Below are 20,126 nucleotides of genomic sequence, written 5' to 3'. Positions count from 1 at the left end.
TTTATCAAAGATCGAAAGAGTCAGCTATTAAACCCGATTCTTTGATCCCCATGGTAGAACAGAGAAAACCCGTACTTTACACGTCACACATAGTTTTGATACAAACAACTCCTTATATGTTACTAGTTTCTCTTTTTGTCTGGGTTCCTGTTTTTATTTATATGCTTGTATAGCTCTACACTAACTTCCTGTTTTTCAGTCTGGCTGAGCACTTAGTTTATGAGTCAAAAGTGGCCTTGCTTTACAAGCCTTTATTACTAAAATACATAAAACAATATAATCAGAAAATAAGCACTAAGAATATATGTTTATTCCTTAACACAGCCTCAAATGAGACTGCAGGAAGCCATCAACCAAAGAGCGAACTGACTGCAGACTGGTCAAGCTGCACAAAGTTGCAGTGAACCTGATGGTTCCCTGTTTCCTGATCTAGAAGATGGAGATTAAAATTCAAGATTAATTCTTAAATAAAATCCTTATAATGTAGTCTCCTGTCTTTATGTGTGTTTTTGGTTTCAAACATTTCAGTTGAAACTGTTACATTTCTAAAAAGCAAAACCAAATCTTGTGGTCACACAAAAGAAACAGGACCTGAAACAGAGGCTTTAGGGGACACCAGAAAATCCGATATTCTAACCATTAAATACTCACTGAAACAGTAAAAAAAAACAAAAAAAAAACAGTACCTAGATGGGGGAAAGGCTGATCCTGGTAAACTGGGACAAACTACAAGTTGAAGATGTTATCAAGGAAATTGCTTCAGGAGCTTTGGATAAAAGTATCAGAAGGACATTTGTGTTTTTGTTTTTTTTTTTACTTTGGATGTTTTCCTCCGCTGGCAAAACACCAGACAGAGAGAGTACAGGAAGAGAGGGAAAATTGATTTATCTGACTTTTAACCCTGTGTGGATTGGAGATAATCCCCCAAAATAAATTCAAAGTGCTACATCGAGTTCTTGTTTTTTAAGTCTTTAAAGATGTATAATATATAATCATTTCACCCTGGAAAAAGAGCAGTTCAAAGACATTACTAAACGCTCAAAATTACCATTTATGCCCATGATGAGTGTGTGTGCCTTTCTGATTCACATCCTGTGAATCAGATCAGATCCGTCGCTATTTCACCTGGTATCTGTGTATAGCAACTTCACAGCTGTGGAAATTTTACTGAAGCTTTCGATTGAGATGAAATTTTACAAACGACTTTTTCATAGATCAGGTTCATAGATCAGGTTAATATGATTAATTTTAATTATTCTTCATTTGTATTGTCATTATTGTTAAAAAACAGAGGAAAACATGATGCCTGTGCCTGAAGATTACCACTGAATACAGAGCTAACAGATCAACTGAAGATGCCAGTGTTACAACACTCCACACCACCATCTCCCACCTTGAACAACAGGGGCGTCACGCCAGGCTGCTCTTTGTTGACTTTAGTGCTGCCTTTATTATGATACTCCCGGACAGATTGATATCTGCTGGATATCAGATTTCCTTTTACCACCTGCTGCTGGATCAGACTTTCTCTCAGACCATGTACAGAGAGTTAGAGTGGGGCCTCATCTTTCCCCAGCCCTTAGCCTTAACACTGGCTCTCCACAAGGCTGTGTACCGAGTCTCCTGCTGTACACATGACTGTGTCAGTACCCACCCAGACACTACAGTAAGTTTGTAGATGATACCACTGTGGTGGGGCTCATCTCTGGTGGTGATGAGACAGCATACAGAGTTGAGGTTCAGAGGCTGTCGGATTGGTGTGCAAACGACAAGTTGGACCTCAATATCACCAGGACAAAAGAGCTGGCAATCAACTTCAGAGGCAGGAAGTCTTTGCTGCAGCCGTGGACGTGGAAAGGGGGCCAGTTTCAAGTTCCTGGGTGTGCACATAGACACAGACCTCTAATGGAGCTTAAACACCTTGGCGGTTTTAAAGAAGGCCCAACAGCCTCTCCATTTTCTGAAAATCCTCAGAAAGGAGCTGCTGATCGTCTTCTACTGTTGCTCCATTGAAAGTGTGCTGACATACTCACACTGACGTGAGACAGTTTCCAGTTTAGTTGTACCATCGCACTAAGTATGACTGTCCAATGACAAAAAAAAAAAAAAAAAAAAAAAAAAAAGAAAGAAGAAAGTTATATTATCTGAATAAACAAAACCTCTGGCTTCCATTAGTGCAAGTCCTCCAACACTAGCACCTTACATCACTTTAGGTGGTTTTACCACCTGACATTTGATTTATCGCTGCCTGAAAATGAAACAGCACAAGAAAGAGCAGTCACTGTATCACCTGTGCTGTTGCTGTAGAACAGACAGCAAAGCTTGCAGACAAGCGTTCCATTGCTTAAATGTTGCAATGACTAAATTTGATTAATTTTAATTTGATGGTATATGGACCACAGGAACTCCAATCTATTGAACACACCGAGTGCTTTCCTACAGAATGAAGAGCAGGCAGCAGGTGTTGTACAGGTACACAGTTTAATAGTTATTATAGACATTTTATGTACATTTCAACAGCTGTATTCTATGTGGTACAGCCTTTAAAATCTGCTGTTCATAGTTTGTAAATAAAAAACAAAACACAAAACTCATCAAATCTCGCAAACAGAATTTTTTTTTTCATTTTTCGGAAGACTAAAAAAAATATTTTATTGTATTAATCATGCATTACACAAACGAGAGTTACACAGTAAACTGTAGCATTGGTGAAAATAAAAGAAAAAAATTATATAATAATAAAACTGTGGATCGTAACAAACCAGAACAACAAATTAGACTTCCCCCTGTGGGCCAGCCAGTGAGACAGCAGCTTTTCAAAGATTGAAGCGACATGATGGAGGCAGAGGAGCAGAAGTCTCAGCCTGAACCAAACAAAGCTGTAACTTCACCGGTTCACACTCGAACTGAGCTCGTGCTGCATTCAGGTACCATTTCCCAGCTCATTAAACCAATTATTTGCTGGTTTGTTATTGGAAGTTGGCCTTTAACTGGAGCAGCTGTGTACATCAAACTATTCTTTGCCCTGTTTGAGGACAAAACTTGTTTTTACATAAATTAAATTTGCTTATTACTAATCAACAAATTTAAAAAAAAAACAAGACAAAGCAAAAGAACCCCCCACAGTGACCACTTTATTATAGGTACCTAAACACGGATGGTGTTTAGTACAGCTGCCTTGCTGTAAGATCTGTCTTCACAAATATCAGAATATTCCACTTAGTGATAGTGTCAAAAATGCATACTTGCATGTGTAAGAGTGTGTACGCGTATACAAATGAGTCAGTTCTGTGGGTTCAACATGTAAAATGTGGAACTCTGACACAAGTGAGTGTACAGAAAATATAATAAAAAAAAAAAAAACTACTTTTGATGGGTCAGAATATTAGAAACACCTCTCAACCTGATGAGATTTTGTAGTTTATACCCATGACCTCCCTTCCAAATGATAACAAAAAAAAATTACAGCCATATCAAAATGATCTTTATGGCAGCTGTATTATACTATAACAAACTGCTCATGTGTACAGTGTACACAACATTTTAAAACTTCATTTCTTAAAACCCCTTAGCAGTCCAATTAGTCCCCTAAACCATCCAATGTACCGTGGGCGGTACGTCCGACTGCTAACAGGTTAAAAAACAAACAAAACAAACAAACAGAGCTAATTAGATGCCAAATATATTGACTGTGAGGAAAAGGCATCATTTCAGCAAGTTGTGTATTTGTAGTTCAAGAAGTTCTCACCTGTAAAACCTTTTTGCTATGACCTCACGTCATTTTATCCAGTCTACATAAACAAGGTCATATAAGACTGGCCTAGGAAGGAGTTGGTCAGGCTTTTTTTTCCCCCAGTGATTTTATTGGCTGCAGTGACAAAGACTAGATACTGCAGTGTAAATTAGAATGAACAGAATGACTTAGTAAGCATTTGGCACCTTGCATTTATTCATAGGTCTGCATTTTTATGCTTGGATTACATTTTCTATGCAAATTAATTTTGTTTGTACATTTCTTTACAGGACATAATTAGTTCTGTCTTACACCAGCATTAAGTTGGCATATAAATGTAACTTTCTTATGCCAAATAAGTCTTTTAAAAATGTAACTTTTTAAAACTAATTCTAGCATAAGACAAAGCTAATAGTTAACATGCCAAGGCTGTTGTGTAAAAGACGCAAGGGTTTCACTGTGGAGTAATTAAAATGTATCTTGTGCTTGGAGTCTTTCAGTTGATGATATTGGACTTGCATGCTCTACCCTCTGGAGCAAACACCTTATCACTGTGATAAGCTGCTGTTTCACACTGGAATGGGTGCCATGTTAGACATTAGCTCGAATGGACAAATGTATATTAAAGGTTGATATTTAACATCAGGACAGACACTAACAGATACAGCTGACCCTCTCCTCAGCTGTCTCAACACTCAGCAGCAGCAGTTCCTGTGTTTACATGATCTGAGATCAGGGCCCAAAACTGAAGCCAGACGTCCTGACATATCAGACTGAGGTGAGGTTTTTGGTTGATGGGTCATCCATTGTGGCAGTAACTATATTGTGGATTTTTAAAAAGAATTAAAAAGGACTATAAAAACTAGATTTGTTTTACACAAACAGAAATATGTAACTACAGTAATGCTGAATCCTCCGCTTGTTACACTGTTAAACGTGGGGCTCTGATAGGCCCAGCAGGAGGCTGAGGTCGGTGAGTATTAACCAAACTTCCATTCTCACCAAAACATTCTCAGAGGCAAAAACAAAATCTGATATTAAATCCATTCTGTTTGCTCAAAACATATTTCTTCTTAATTTTTCCCCATTTACAAACTGTAAAACTTGCTTTGCAGAAGCTTTAGTTCAGATTTAATTATTAAAAAGTGAAAGAGAGAAAAAAACAAGTTCAAACATCACATGTTCTGTTCTCAGGTTGACGTTTCTGAAGGTTTAAAGGAAAAATCCCCCTCAGATGTGACTCCAACATCTGATTAACCTCCGGGCTTTCTCTTTAGTACAGTTCCTCAGGCAGTCTTACAGCAGGGTTTAATGTGGCTAATATGATTTCACTGTCACTAAACAGATGCTGAAATTGTTGTGAGAGGAGGAGTGTTTCCATGGACACAAGTACCCCTATTCTGATCATACTATGGATGATACATAGAACAGCTTACAGCTTCCTGTGTTGGGACACGGGCATCTCGAATAATGTCCACCAGTGGAACAGCTTAGATGTTGTATGATTATAAATTGGCAAATGTTTTTTGAGCAGCTAATTAAAATGCACTTTAAACTCATGCACATATGAATTAGACTACACACAAAACACTTGATTACTAGGTATTTTTGCAACTTGGAAATCATTTTGAACAGGCCAAACGTCTAAAATCAACTTAAATAGCTGCTACTTTTCAGTGTTCGGCATTTAAAGATTGATGATAGTCTATGACATAGTTCAATTTTTTGTTTCTGTGCAGGTAGCTGGCCGCATTCAGAAACCTGGGTCAGATGTTTGCTTGTTGCTTTTCAGTTTTCTTTCACATGAATCCAGCCAATCAGGGACATGTGACACATACAAAAAAGATCTGAACAGAGACGCTCTTCTCCACGTAAACACTGTGAAGAAGCAGTGTGTAACAAAGCACAACAAAGACACTGGTGTTTAAGTTTTTCCTGTTTTACCAGAGCTTAGCACAGCCATGAAAATGTCAAAATTGTTTCTTCAGACTGTTTTGTCTGGACAGGAAATCAGTGTAATGAGAGGATGTTTTACATATGCTCTCTCCTGAGGCAGGCGAGAGCCAGTACAAAACTGTACTCTACTCGAATTCTTTGCTACTCTATATTTTTGCTAGTTCAACTAGTGGTTAGCTCTACTAAATGGATTACAGTAGGAGAAAGTGCAGACTTTGGAGACTCATTAGAATGCTCCACTCTTGGACATTTCTAGCTGTATCACCTCATGTGAAGTGTCAGACTGGGAGAGCAGACTGCTTAATGCACTACAGTTGTGCTTAGATTTGGTTTCATATGCCACTGAAGCTTCAACACCTGGGGAGTAATAGAGCTTTTATAATGTATAACAAACATAGAGAAAACACTGGCAGCCAATTATAACTGTTCGGGACTGCAAGCCTGCTCTGAACTGCCTTGAAAGTAGAGTTCTTTAGAGTTATTGGAGAAAAATTAGCCAAATGGGGGTGAATTCAATACAGATTCCAGGCAACTTCTCACAAGGGCCATTTTTCGAGTTGTAACTGTCTCCTCTCAGACATGCCTGAACATTTACCAAATGAGTAAAAATCAGTTCTCAGCATTGAGTCCAGTGGGACAGAAAGAGAAACAGGGGAAAGGTGCAAAAATGTCCCCACAACATGTAGACTGTAGTGCTACGATTCCACAGTTTAATGTGCTACATTTGACCGCCGTATTACGATGCTAAATGACAACAGTAAGAAATAAAAGAGCGATGGGTTAACTCATCTAGATGTCAGGCTGCTTTCCTTGGCCAGCTCTGACCAGGTCTAATTTTGGGGGGATTTTTCCTTTACGTCTGCCCTCAGCTCCAGCTCTTCTGTCTGGGATCAGGAGTCACAGTAGTGTTAGTGAATAGGGACAGGCATGTAGTGTCAAAGCTACCTTAGGGATTTGTGAGGGGCCAGATGGGTTTCAGGCAAGCTGCTCCAAGTTGATCATTAAACGCGTTTCTGCTGTCTCTTAGCTGTAGGGAGATCACACCACTCCACCTCTTAACTTAAAAATTTGTGTAAGAAACCTGTGTGTGTTTGTTCAGTTGTCCGTTGGAGATTCTCCAGTCTTTCATATTAATATATATTCTGTGTTCAGAGACCTGAACAGACCTGAATCCTGTTTGTGTACAGACTAGCCCCTCTCTCTCTTTGTCTGTCTCTGTATCCCTCACCTCGAGGTCATCTCCTCTTTTTTCTTTTCTTTTTTCTGTTGTTTAAATCTTCTCTTCCTCGTCTATACGTAGACTCTGGCAAGGGCGTCGGCTCCAGCGGAGGCAATGTAGGCCTTGGAGGGGTGGAAGGCCACGTCGTAGATGGCCTCCTCGCTCTTCTTACGATGAGCTGTGATCTCTTGAACACACGTTTTACTGTCTAGGTTCCACAGACGCAGAGAGCAGTCGTGACCTGAGGAGAAGAAAAAAATGTAAGCCATTATGTCAATGTTGTTACAAAGTAATTTAATTGCACAAACCAAACTCATTTCCGTTTCTTTTGACTTGAGAAGTGATAGAAACAAACGATTAATGTTATATTAAAATCTTGAATGCACTGACAGTTCTGTCATACAGTTGCCTTAACTGCCATAACATGAGCAGAAGCAGGAGACTTACGAAGGCACATGTGCTTAGTTCCTGTGATCAAAACTGACCCTGCGCTGAGCCTAATCTATCTTAGCTGCTACCTGGACTAACTGCAAACTATCTTATGTACATAGAAAGTGAGTGAAAGAGGTCAGCTAATTAATCTCTAGCTCTCTGTGCTTAAATAGCTGTAAAATTAGCTTGCTCTGTAATGTTTCAAATTAACTACTGCCAGATTTGTCTGCACAGTGTCTCCCAACCCTTTGGAGCCACGGCACATATTTCACATTAGAAAAAAATCACACAGCACACCATCAAACCAAAAATGTCACAAAAAGCACATTGATAATTTCCCCCCGTGCATCAGGCAGAGTGGAATTGGTTTGGTTTGTCCCCAGTGTACCTTTTTTGCTTTCTGACCACTACTCATGTTGGGGCCTTCATCTGGGTCAGAATTTTCTCCAGGGCCCAGGTCAGATTGACTACTTGTTCTTTTCAAATATTTATCTATTGCTATTACGCACTGCATTGTCTCATTCACAGCATGACGATTATGTCATTTCTTCTTCGTCTTCTGTTTTACTGGCAGTTGGCATTCTATTTAATAAGAGTGGGTAGTTTTACTGCCCTCTAGTGGAAGAGAATGTAATTCTCCAAAAGTTGATTTTGTTCATCTCTTGTAGCGTTTAGAGATTACAATAGAATGTAATTGTTCTGCCCGTTACTCACGCCAGTCATTTAGAGTACTAATCAGGTGGAACCAGATAATCTTTCACGGCACACCCGATCATTTCTCACGGCACAGTGGTTGGGAAACACTGGTCTAGCAAAGGACAGGAACAAGCTACAATGCATACATAGCCATAAAAGCACAAAGCATATCATCTCTCATTTCTAACATTTTAAGTATCAAAAAATTAAGAGAGTGAGAAAAACTATGTAAACCTTAGTGCTTCCAAACCTACTACGCCATTAGGAATCAAGAGAGTAAGTAGCAACCAGATTCTGCTACTCAGATGCACTTAAGTAATTATCAGTGAGTATGAGAACCTCTGCAACAGGAGAAGTTCTTGGCAGTTTGAAGCTTTTAAAAAGATGATATTGGAGAAGAAATTCTTTCTGCCCTTCAGTTTGGGAAGGGTTATAAGGAGACTTCTAAACAGTTTAAAGTCCAGCGTTCTGAAGTGAAAAAGATTCTAAAAGAATAAATTAAGCCCATAAAGAAATGTCAACAACCCACAATGAACTGAACCAATGTTTAGTGTTATGCCACACACTGTCTGTAATAATAATGGTATAAATGTTTACATGCACTGTAGCCGGGCTCTCTCAAAGGATAAAAAGCTAACATGCAAGGAGCAGCTAGGCAGAAACTGAATTCACCACTGACATGCTGTCATCCTTAAAACCTTGATTAAATATTGTGGAACACGCCAATATATTGGTAAGGAGATTTCTTAGTATTGCCAAATAATTTTAATTGTTCTGCTGATAACTGAAAAATAAATAAGGAAGGAGAGACAAAAAAAAAAAAGACCGTTCAACCATGTTAAGAGGGTTGCCATTGGATAGTTTGATCCGAGTATACTGCAGTCTGGTGGACAGCTGGTTGCCGTTTCCCAACAGGGAAGTTGCAGTTGGGCAGAGCAAGTAATCCAAGACTTCTCGTGTCAATAAAACAAAACTATTTTTAAATTTCATTTTCATACAATCTTGGTAAGGACTCAAATGATTACACCTAACAATTTTTAGGGAAATCCATTCATATTTTGTGTGTCTAGAAGATAAAGCTTTATTGGCCAATATATATTGCCTATTTTTAAAAAAAATCACCAAATATTGGTCTGAAAAATACTACATCAGTCAGGCTCTACAACCATCATGCCATCACCATGACATAAAATTGCAATATTATGTGGAAATGCAGTCTGTGCCCCAAGTGAAACTGAGTGCAGCTATTCTGTGCCCTGACAAACATCCACAGCTGGAAACTGAGCATATTCCCAGCCCAAGACAAGAGACCTGCTGACTTGTGGTTAGCAGGCATTTTTTGAAAGGTCAGAGAAACTGAGTACTTGAATGTGTGACAGGACCAGTGAAACCCACATCACAGCCTGCTCTTTGGATCCTGCTATCAAACCCCAATTGTCCAAATAGGCTAAGATGTGACCACTCCTCACATTGAGCTGACAGTTCGTTAATACATTTGGTCAAAGTACACAGAGTGAAACAGTGGATGGAAATCAGTGTGAACGGCTGATGTCAAACTGAATGTTACAACCTGAGACACCAAAAGTGTTTTTGTGGGGGTGTGCCTATCAGACTGTGATAGGAAAGTGCATCACCTTTTGGGGCTGACAACCTGAACAGAACTTGGGCCAAAGACATCTGACCTCAATATGGAGAGGCACCAGTGGGTTGTCTGGGGAACCAGTGATCCAAACATAGATGGGCAATGCCTGCACCATGAGCTCTGTCACTAAGCCTGATTAATGTGTCTGAATGAAATGTGGAAAATCTTGGATGGAAGAGCTGTGGGGGCAACCTGTGGTTGGATTGTGAGACAGGGCCAAACAAACTGTCAGTAATGGATCTATAGGTGGTGGTTAACTAAATCAGCTTTTTCCAGATCCTGTCTATAGCCAGACACAGTGAAATGAGTAGATTTCGGATTGATACATGCAGTGGTTAGTCCTGAGAAGAAAAAAAAAAAAGGAAAAAGAAGTTTTGTTTTGGCTAGCCAGCGCAGCAGGACTGGCAGCATACCGGTCTGACGACTCTAAAACTGGGTCAAAGGACTCTGAGAAGAGGATTGTGCCGTGTAAGAGCAGCACCTCCCAGGACTTTCTCCACTAATGTGACCCGAGTGAAAGAGCTCATGACAAAATGCATGCCCTTGGGTCTTAGTCAAAAATCTCCTCACATGGAAAAGCCAGCTTGCCAAATGAAGTGTTCGTGGTGAGGTGAGGAGCATAAGGATTGAGGAATAACTGTGGTGACAGGGGTATATATGCAGACGGGGTCTAACATATAGCACTGCAGGTCATTTGACTTAAAGCTGTGAACAAAGCCGTTGTGAGGCAAGTGTCCTAGTTGAGCACACATGATAATCAATGCGATGTGCTGTACAAGTAAATAGACTAAAGAGAATACTCAGTCATGTAATGGTACAAAGCAAAGTTGAACTAACTTACATAGATAATAGGATGGGTTTTGATTATCGATTTATCGATTAAAATCAATTCTAGCTTGGATAACGTGATATCGATTCATTAAAATCCCTAATCGATTTTTAAATATAAATTTATTTTGCCCAAAATGCCAGAATCTCAGGTTAAACCTCACAAAATTTCAACAACCACCAAACAGCTAAAACAGTAAATGAGAGCAGGAGCACGGGTTCTGCACAAAGACGTAAACGCAAAGGGCGGACCCGCCGACGCATGAGAATCAGTGAGATGTCGCCTTTCTCACCCGACAGCACGAACACGGTCGGGGCTGAAAGCCGACAGCTCACAGATTCTGGTGTTTCGCGCTTTGTGTTTATGTCCTTTTTGCGCTAGATTCTGAAGCTGCAGGTTTTATCTCTGACTGAACCCGCAGCAAAAAGATCCAAACTACGCTTCACATTTCGCTTCACATAAACATCGTCATGAATTCCCTCCTACTTGCTGTTTTGCTTCCACCAAGATAAAAATCACACTTCCTGCACAGCTCTCTCCCTCTCTCAGGAATAGTTTCGCATCTAAAAATCTCTGTTTTCTGCATTATTCGCTTGCTTATCACCCACTGCCGTTGTTTACAGCGCTGTCGGCCGCTGTTTCTTTTTTCCTTTTACTTACTTCGGAAAAGAAAACCTAATTTCTGCTGTTCAGTATGCTACTGAGCAAATTAAAACTTTTTAAAATTATGCAAAATTGCAAAACCCTTAGCTGTGTCTCTAATAAAACCTCAAACTTTGCTCTGCTTCACTTCAGCAGCATCATGTAATGTTCATATGTTGATTAATGGTTTTCTTTCGTCTTTGATCTACTGCAGAATATTTTTAAGGTCATCTGCTATAAAATCCCAGGCCAGGAAAATCGCTTTCATGTTTTTCTGTGTTTTATGCTGTTTCTTTGACACAAAGGCATCTGCTGTGATGCTTACACCTTTGATAAAGTTTCGCAAGTGTCAGCTTTCTTTTTATAGATAGAAAAATATGGATATGTACTGACACGTGATCAGAATTATAATATTTCTGACTGTTTGAGGCAAAATTTCCCTGATTCAAATCGAATAGAATCGGATCAAATCGATTCGGGACCTTGTGAATCGGAATTGAATCGATTCTAGAAATCAATGACGATACTCAGCCCTAATAGATAACCTTTCAATCTTCACTAGTCACCATCTACAGCACGCATGAAGAACTGTAATAACTTTCAGAATTTAATTTAAAAAAAGCTAAATTAAATTCAATGCGTTATTCTGAGCTCCAGGAAGACTTTTATGAGACTTACTGCCAGACATCAGGTAGATGCCGTTGGGATCCACGGCCAGGCTGGTCACTGCATCCAGATGAGCCACCATGGCATGAATCACTTTACCTGCATAGAGGACACAAGGCACACCTAAGCACTTGCAGAAGCCTGAAGGACTCGTTTTTCTCAAGTCAAAATAATTCTGAGTCACTCTGTACACAGTGTCTGTGAAGTGGGAGCTGTGAAACCTGATCTCACCAATCAGGCTCACCATCTTTGGAGTGATGGACACAGCTGGGGAGTAGCTGCAGACTGACCTGACTTGTTATCAAAGAATTTGATGTGTCGATCTTCATGAGCAGTGATGGTTACTGGAAGCGTGGGATGACTCACCACCTTATTTATATGATTTGACCCCGACAGAGCTGAGGAGGGAGAGAAAGGGATAACACTGTTTACTGTCCTCAAAAACCCATCACACACCTCATATCTGTTCATGGTTGTTTGTGCTCTTACTGCCATCTCCCTGTCCTTTGAGCACAAGTGCTTGCTGGGAAGTTTCCAGGTCATACACAACCACGTCTCCGCTATTAAAGGATGCCACCATGTGAGCAGGGTCACAACCATTGAAGTCCACTGATGTGGGGATCCCATGCTCTGTTGACAGATGTAAACATCAGCAAGTCTGTTCAAACTCCCTCCTGCAAAGAAGCGCACCCTTTTTCTTCTTCTTACCATGGTTTGTATTGAAAGTGCTAATGCAGGGGTTTTTCTCTGTTGGGTTCCACAGCTTCACTGTTCCGTCGGCCGAGCAGGACAGGAGACGGTTTTTGATACCGCTGTATGCCAATCCCCACACAGCGTCCGTGTGTCCTAACCAGGAACCTGCCAGGACGCTTGGATCTGATTGGAAGAGAGATAAGAAATGAGAGGGGCCTTCTGTTTTTATAACTGTACATTCATCTAACTGACAAATATTCCCAATTGAAAGAGAAAACTTTAACAAATGGAAGACATTTTTGGTGTCTTTGTAAGGTTTTGTGAAATAAAATGTTCCCGAAAAATTGTATTTTTCCCCAAGTAAAGACATCTTTTTAAAATCCAGCATTTTGTTCAGAAAGTAAAGACATGAGGAAAGCAGCCTTAATAGGAGCAGACCTAAAAGAAAAACATTCAAACTTGGGAACCGAAAAGAATAAAACAAAAAAAGAAAAAGAAATTTTTTGGGGATAGCAGAGCCATGTGAGGTAATCTAAGAAATCTATATTTTTGAAAAAACAAGGAGATCATTATGAAAGGAGACAACCGGTTTACTTGTTTTTCTTTTGGCTGTTACCATAACAAGTCGCCACAGTGGATCATCTCCCCATTATTAGTATACCCTTCTGCTACACCAGCCCTCTGCATGTCCACACTCAGCATGAATCTTCTCTGTGGTCCCATTTCCTCCTGCCTAGCAGCTTCATTTTCAACATCTTTTGTCCAATATATCCGCTGCCTCTCCTCTGTGCATGCCCAAACATCTCAGCCTTGTCGCTCTAACTTTTCATATCTGCCCAACCTGAGCCGTCTCTGCCATCTTCAGCTTGGCCTCTCCTCTTTTTGTTAGCACCACTCCAAACTATAGCAGGGCTCACTACTACTTAAACCTTTTCCCTTAGTGAAATAGTGTGTACCATAAGTGTCGTAGGGATCAACATTTGAGCTGGGGATGTTCCACCACTGGATGGTTGCGTCAAGACCACCACTAAAACACTGTTCACCACTGGAGGTCATCGCCAATGACAACACTGGTCCACTGAAGACAGAAAAGAGCATCATCACCAGAGGTTTGATAAAATACATATATTTACGGATGATGTCAAGTGCAAACACGTAACCTCGACAGTCATTTAATCCTGCTGGTTACTGAGATCTCTCACTTACACTCACAAAGAGTGTGAGTGAGATCAACATCTAGCAAGTTTAGACATGAGCAGTGAAAAGACCTTTATAACTATAATATACCAAAAATGTTCTATAAATCTAGTTTGTCCAAACATGATATTGATAGTTTTTAGTTTGTTAAAGACATTTTCTGATATTTTAATCAAATTCTTTTTTTTTTAAATATTAAAAAAAACAAAACAACTTTTCAGACATATTTTAATACAGTTTTTATTTTGATTTAGTGTTTTATTTGCATTTTAGTTATTTTTAATTCTACTATTATCTGGCAATTTGGTCCATTAAATTTTCCAGATTTTTTTTAAACACTTTTCTGTTACTTTATAACAATTTTTTCCTGGTGTTTGACTTACATTTTCTCAGACATATTTCCTGCTGCTGAGATTATTCTCATGCTGTAGCTACAGGGTGCCTGTCAGTCTTAATCACTAGTAATGCTCATTTATTCATAGCTGCTGCCACTAAAAAGCATAATTTCTGTCTTCCTGCGGACAGCAGTTCACCACAGGTCTGAAATTACCTTTTTTTTAAAAAACAAAAACCAACTCACTTTTTTTTAATATTACTTGTGTCACTTAAAACGTGAAGAAATCTGATGTAACTTGAAAAAGTTAAAAACACCATGGAACCTCAACCATCAAGTCAAATAGAGCCTTAGACACACTGTGTGTGTTTGGATACATACACATGGGCTCTGAATGTGTAGATCGGTTCCACATCGAAAGAGGCACTTCTGGAAAAAACAAACAACAACAACAGTGAAATAAACAAGCAGATTGTTACTTCATCATCAAACAGACTCTTCTTCAACTCTGTTACAGGCAGCAGTGACTGTTTTTCACTGTAATAATAATAATGGATTGGATTTATATAGCGCTTTTCTAGGCACCCAAAGCGCTTTACAATACCACTATTCATTCACTCTCACATTCATACACTGGTGGAGGCAGCTACAGTTGTAGCCACAGCTGCCCTGGGGCAGACTGACAGAAGCGAGGCTGCCATATCGCGCCATCGGCCCCTCTGGCCCCTGTACGACAGTAAGTCCTGAGGGGTATTATTTAAAGGGATTATTTGTAAGACACTGACACATCAGAAGCTTGTGGTGTGAGTTTGATCAGAATAGTGCCATGGAATCGCAGTGATGAGGAGAAAATGAGATGCTAATACTGAAAGGATCTGCCAGGTTTGTAAGGAGAGGATTTTCCTCTGAAGCAGAGTGAATAAAAGCTTTTCTATGTGATGAGGAAATACTGTCCATGCTGAGCGTTCTTTTCTCAACCGACTGAACTTTTTCTTCTTTCTTTTTTTTTTAAATTTAGGATACCCTTTAGAAAATGATTTTTGCTTTGATCACAGCTTTGCAATGTTGCCAGTATTTCAACCAGCTCTGAGGTCTTCACTGCAAATGGTTTCCAGAAGCAACCGTTGCAACAAGTTAATCACTGGAAATTCTTTCTTCAATACAAGACCATCACTTAGGTTGTGTTAATGTAATGCTGGTATAGAGCAAACAGCCTTATTTAACTATTGCAGTAATCCCAGTCATGGCAAGAACTGTTCAGCTAAGAGAAACAAGCATAATCATGCTGTAACTAGAGAAGGTCCCATTGGGATCACAGCAGCAAAGACTAAGGTGTTCAGGTGCTGGCTATTTAAGTAAAGGCAATGTCTTATTTTACATAAACAAAGTCATCCAGGTCATTGTAGTCTAAGGAGCTTGAAAAGAAAAGAGTCTGGACTTCTTTAGGTTTCTTTGAAAACGTTTCACCTCTCATCCGAGAAGCTTCTTCAGTTCAGAACTGAAGAAGCTTTTCTTTCCAAGCTCCTCAGACTATATATTTTGGTGTAATTTATGCCAGAGTCTTTTGATTATTCTGGTAGTTCTGCTTGGAGGTTTATGTGTACATCTGGTGTTACTCTACTTTTTGGCAGGGACAGTCTTGGTGAGGTTCCACAGTTTAAGGGTGTGATCCTCGGACACGGTGACCAGGCAGGGCTCAACGGGGTGAAAGTCCAGTGCTCGGACACCATCGAAGTGGCTCCTTAGCGTGTACTTGGGGTTCCATGTCTTCCTGAACGAAGACTCCTTACTGGACGGCAACTGAGGAAAAGAAGATGTCAATGTTAGGGCAATTTCTAAAGAATGTTTGAGTTTTAAACTGCAGCTTAGGTTTTTTTTTCCCCTTACATCATAGCCATAGTCTGTTTCATCGTTGGTGACTGTGAGGTCGGCAAGGTCACCCAGTCCCAGCACGCTCTCCAACACATCATCTGACCCCCCAAGTAAGAAGGACTTCCCCCCGCCAGTAGGAAATGGTAGAGGCTCCGCTGAAGAGTGAGAGGCTTTAATAAACACACTGTACCTCTCTATTACAAGATTATATTCATTAGCTGTTGTCATAATGATTTTACAGCCACACAATTCATTAATTGGAAAATAATCATCAATAATTTACAATTTGCATTTGTTTATTTAAGGTGAATATCATTCAACAGACAGAGCAAAGGACACAGCCTTCATATATTTACAGTCAGTGGGATTCATGTACATCTCTTACCCCACTCTGTCCCGTCTCCGGAGCTCCGAGCCTCACCCGCCCCTTCTCCATCCTCAGCCGTCACCAAGAAGTCAAACTCCTTTAGAGCCTCCTCTGTGTCGGCATCATCCTCTGACGCTAAGCCCTCGTTTCCCACCTGAAATAGCAGGAGAGGAAAGAGAGAAAAAAAACAAAAAACAAAACACAAGTTAAGAATTAAGGAAGAGGTGTTGAAGGACGGCAGAGTAAAGGAAGGAGGTACAGGGGAAAAGAACAACAGTGGTGATTTAAAAGGGGCTGCCTGCTCTCTGTTTACCTTGGTCTTATGTTTCTTGGCTCTGTGATGTTTGTCAGTGGTGATGTCATCCATCAGGTCCCCCTCCTCATCATCGTCTTCATCGCTGTCTTCTGTGTTTTCCAGAAAGTTAAAAGTCTCCAGAACATCACCTGGACTCCTGGATATAAACACCAATGTTGTTACACTTAAGTTGTCTGCTGGGTTGTGTTTGTGCTTGCACTGTCAGTGTGGTGGGAGATGTCACACTGGGGAGACTTGGCTCCTTTTCATGTGAAAGTAGAACTGGGCGATATGAGATTTTTTCATATCACGATATGTTTTTTTCATTTCAGGCGATAACGATATATATCACGATATAAGCCAAATAACTATATTTGTAAGATTTAAATGTGCCGTTGCTCACAAGTAAAATGTGAAATAATCAGCAGCTTGTTTTTATTTAAATATTTATTTCCCATAATAAGTTCAACAGGGTAGATGTACTTAAGGAACATGAGACTTTTTCAGATAAATAAAGGCAAATATTGCAAACTACACAAAAGGCAGCCGCTAAAGCGTTAAGTTTCAAAATAGAACAAACGAAACAGACTAAACTGTCAATTCCACTTAGAAACAAAATATTAATTCTAAAAATAAATCTTAGTTTGTTTTACAGAAGAACAGACAAAACTGACTAACTTTTGTCAATATCAAATAAACTGAGAACTAAAAGGAAATTCTCAATCTCTCCTTGTTGTATAGCTTAGCTTTTCAAACAGTTTTAACAGTTACTTTAGTCTGACAAAAGCCGAATGACGAATTAGCGCTTCCAGTCAGAGACTGAGGCTACGTCCACACGTACACGGGTATTTTTGAAAACGGAGATTTTCCGTTTTCGTTTTAAAAAATAATCCCGTCCACACATAAAGGCAGAAATGAAGGAAAACGCTGCTATGAACATGCCAAAGCAGCAGGTGGCGCTATATTCCTAACCGTGCAGAAATATTGGCCAATCAGAAGTCTAGAAGCCTCGGTGGGAAAAAGTAAACAAAGCTGCGGCATAGAAGCAGAACCGAGCCGTATGTGTGGACGGACAGTAACTGTGTGTATATGTAAGCATTTAAACACTGCAGAGAGTAGAATTAACAGTAACAGTATTGTAGAAATTCATTTCACCGAAACAATAACGTGGCGCACAGTGTGACGCATGCACCAGTTTATTGTATTTCCAGACTTGCTTTCGGCACAATTTACAGTGCACGCTACTCTGTTTTTTGTCAGACTTGAAATAGCCGAAATACCTTCACACTACGGAACTTCTATGGCTCTTCCGTTCGACAATCTCTCCGGCATTGGAACCATCATCTGTTTTCTCTTCGGTCACGCTCGGTTGATTTTTCTAGTCGGCACACTCATTTCCTCCATTACCCGCTGGCTGCTTCCCAAACAAACACACTTGCGGCTTGGCACTTGTGCTATACGTAACAAGTCACGCGACGTGACGCTGCGGCTGTGATTGGTTCGGCTCTGCGCTACTTAATTTGGATTGGCTGACCTTTTTTTTTTTTTTTTTTTAGAGGACAAGAGCGGCGAGGTCTATCGCGATAGCTTAATTTCTCTATCGAGTAAAAGTTATATCGCGATACATATCGTTATCGTTCTATCGCCCAGCTCTATGTGAAAGCAATATTAGGTTAGGTTTGGGTTCGGGCCCACTATCTTAGGCAAAGGCTAGGTCATGGTTATAATAACTTAAGGCAAATGTTAGATGCAGATGTAGCTAGAATAATATAAACACTGACCCACTGACCAGCATGAGAGGAAGGGGATGTGGTGCTGCTCATGTTGAGATGGTAAACACAACAGTGGACAGTGAGAATCCATGTTTTACAGTGGGGCATGAAACAAAATCAAGCCTTGAGAGCAAAGAAATGAAGCTTGATGCTGAATTAACTTATTATAGATAGTTCCTTTGTAACAAACTGCTTACTTGCCTAACAATTTGTGTTTGTTTTGCTGTTTTATGTTTTTTGTTACTGGAGCGGTTTTCACAAAAGCTGAAATCAGTAAAGTACTGGCTAGTACTGCATGTGAACAGCTGTGCGTGTGTCTGTACCTTTTGTCCTTGCGGCGCTCGGTCCCATTGATCAGGTGCTGCAGGTTCTTGTTCTCCACAGATCCATTCTGCTCTGAGCCCGACAGGCCAAGCAGAGAGCGAACCCTCTGAGTACGAACGTCCAGGATGGTGTCTGTGTATCCGACTTCCTGTAGGTACCTGACCGCCAAACAAACACGTGCACACTGTAAACTACACATCATTTGGTCAAATACTGATTTTTGTTAACAAATTAATTCAAAAAATTATTTCAGCATTTTGCTTCCACTGCAAATACAAGTGCTCAAATGTTCTTACTGTCTGAGCAGCTGTCTTCCTTGTTTCCAGGTGAGCTGACTGTTGGCATGAACAGCAGAGACCTCTGAATCTTTGGTGTCTAAGGACAAAAACAGAAACAGTGATTTATACAGCACTGCCTGCTGGACACAAAACAGAGATGGCTTTCATCAGTTGTATTTAAAGCTGTGAGTTACTTCAAGTCTAAGAAGAAAGGTCAGGAGTCCATCAATCAATCCATCTTCTTATGCTTATCCAATTCCAATTAACAATTAACATTTTAAAGAACTGCGTATGATGAGGGATTTACATCACAGTGTTTAATGCTCATGTGTTTCCGGTTTATTACAAAACCCCACTAACTGCATGTCTTTAAACTGTGGGAAGAAGCCCGAGTACCCAGCGAGAACCCATGCAGATACAGCATGAAAACTCCAAACACAAAGACACTGGCCAGGTGACGGATTTGAACGCAGGAGTTTCTTGCTGTGAGGCGACAGTGCTAATCGTTGCACCACCATGCTGCCCAGGGGCTAAGAACCTACATCTTTTATATGCAGTCTACAAAAGGCCACACTGAATATAAAGCATGTGTACAATGAGAGATTAGTGGAGGGGTGTATGACATCATACCTGATTCAAAACTTGGCATCTTCATTTCTCCTTGGTTTAGCTCTGTTCCATATTTTAACTTGTGGTATTTTGCTCTGAAAATGGAAAAAAGAGAAACTAATCATCAACCAATCAATTGACATGGTTAAAAATTAAAATTAACATAACATATTTTTAATGCATATTTTCTGTCACCCCCAAAACAGTGAAAAAAGCTCAAAGTGTGTGGTCTAAGAGAAGGGAAACAGATTTCCACCATAGCAAAAGTGAAAATGTAAATGGCTTAAACAGATGAAACTAAAAGAAGGCTTTGGCAGATTCTTTATCAGTGAAACAGAAAGAATCTGAAGTATACAAATAATCTATTACATCACTAGTGCACAAAAGCAACCCAAGAATCACAGAATGAAGCAGTAATTTAACAGCAGTCTGAAGCAGAACTATAGAAAGCTAATTAACTTTGTATTCAAACAAATTAAACATATCCCTTTAATACACTAGTCCAGGTTATTTGGTATATTAACTTCTGTGCTCTATATTTCAGAGTACCTGTGCTGCTTGGAAAATAAG

The 20,126-nt window shown here is 40.0% G+C and overlaps 1 protein-coding gene across 1 annotated transcript in view; it reads right to left on the bottom strand.

Moving 5' to 3' along the window:
- Positions 1-4,360: 4,360 nt before the first annotated feature.
- The window catches only part of strn3 (striatin, calmodulin binding protein 3), a 45,833-nt gene continuing 30,067 nt past the window's right edge, over positions 4,361-20,126 (bottom strand). Inside the window, exons 3-16 of the mRNA XM_005940975.3 lie at positions 19,578-19,651; positions 18,966-19,044; positions 18,669-18,827; positions 16,592-16,730; positions 16,297-16,432; positions 15,927-16,066; positions 15,661-15,839; positions 14,421-14,468; positions 13,465-13,586; positions 12,524-12,691; positions 12,305-12,445; positions 12,106-12,213; positions 11,828-11,914; positions 4,361-7,149 (exon numbers count right to left, since the gene is read on the bottom strand). Of these exons, the coding sequence (XP_005941037.1) occupies positions 6,980-7,149; positions 11,828-11,914; positions 12,106-12,213; positions 12,305-12,445; positions 12,524-12,691; positions 13,465-13,586; positions 14,421-14,468; positions 15,661-15,839; positions 15,927-16,066; positions 16,297-16,432; positions 16,592-16,730; positions 18,669-18,827; positions 18,966-19,044; positions 19,578-19,651 (1,750 nt within the window). The 3' untranslated portion in view covers positions 4,361-6,979. The remainder of the gene's footprint in view (positions 7,150-11,827; positions 11,915-12,105; positions 12,214-12,304; positions 12,446-12,523; positions 12,692-13,464; positions 13,587-14,420; positions 14,469-15,660; positions 15,840-15,926; positions 16,067-16,296; positions 16,433-16,591; positions 16,731-18,668; positions 18,828-18,965; positions 19,045-19,577; positions 19,652-20,126) is intronic.

Source organism: Haplochromis burtoni, unplaced genomic scaffold, assembly GCF_018398535.1.
Source record: "Haplochromis burtoni strain Fernald_Lab_line unplaced genomic scaffold, NCSU_Asbu1 Contig_285, whole genome shotgun sequence".
NCBI classification, from domain to species: domain Eukaryota; kingdom Metazoa; phylum Chordata; class Actinopteri; order Cichliformes; family Cichlidae; genus Haplochromis; species Haplochromis burtoni.
Note: the sequence above shows the minus strand (reverse complement) of the source record. Positions and strands in the feature narration are given on the sequence as shown.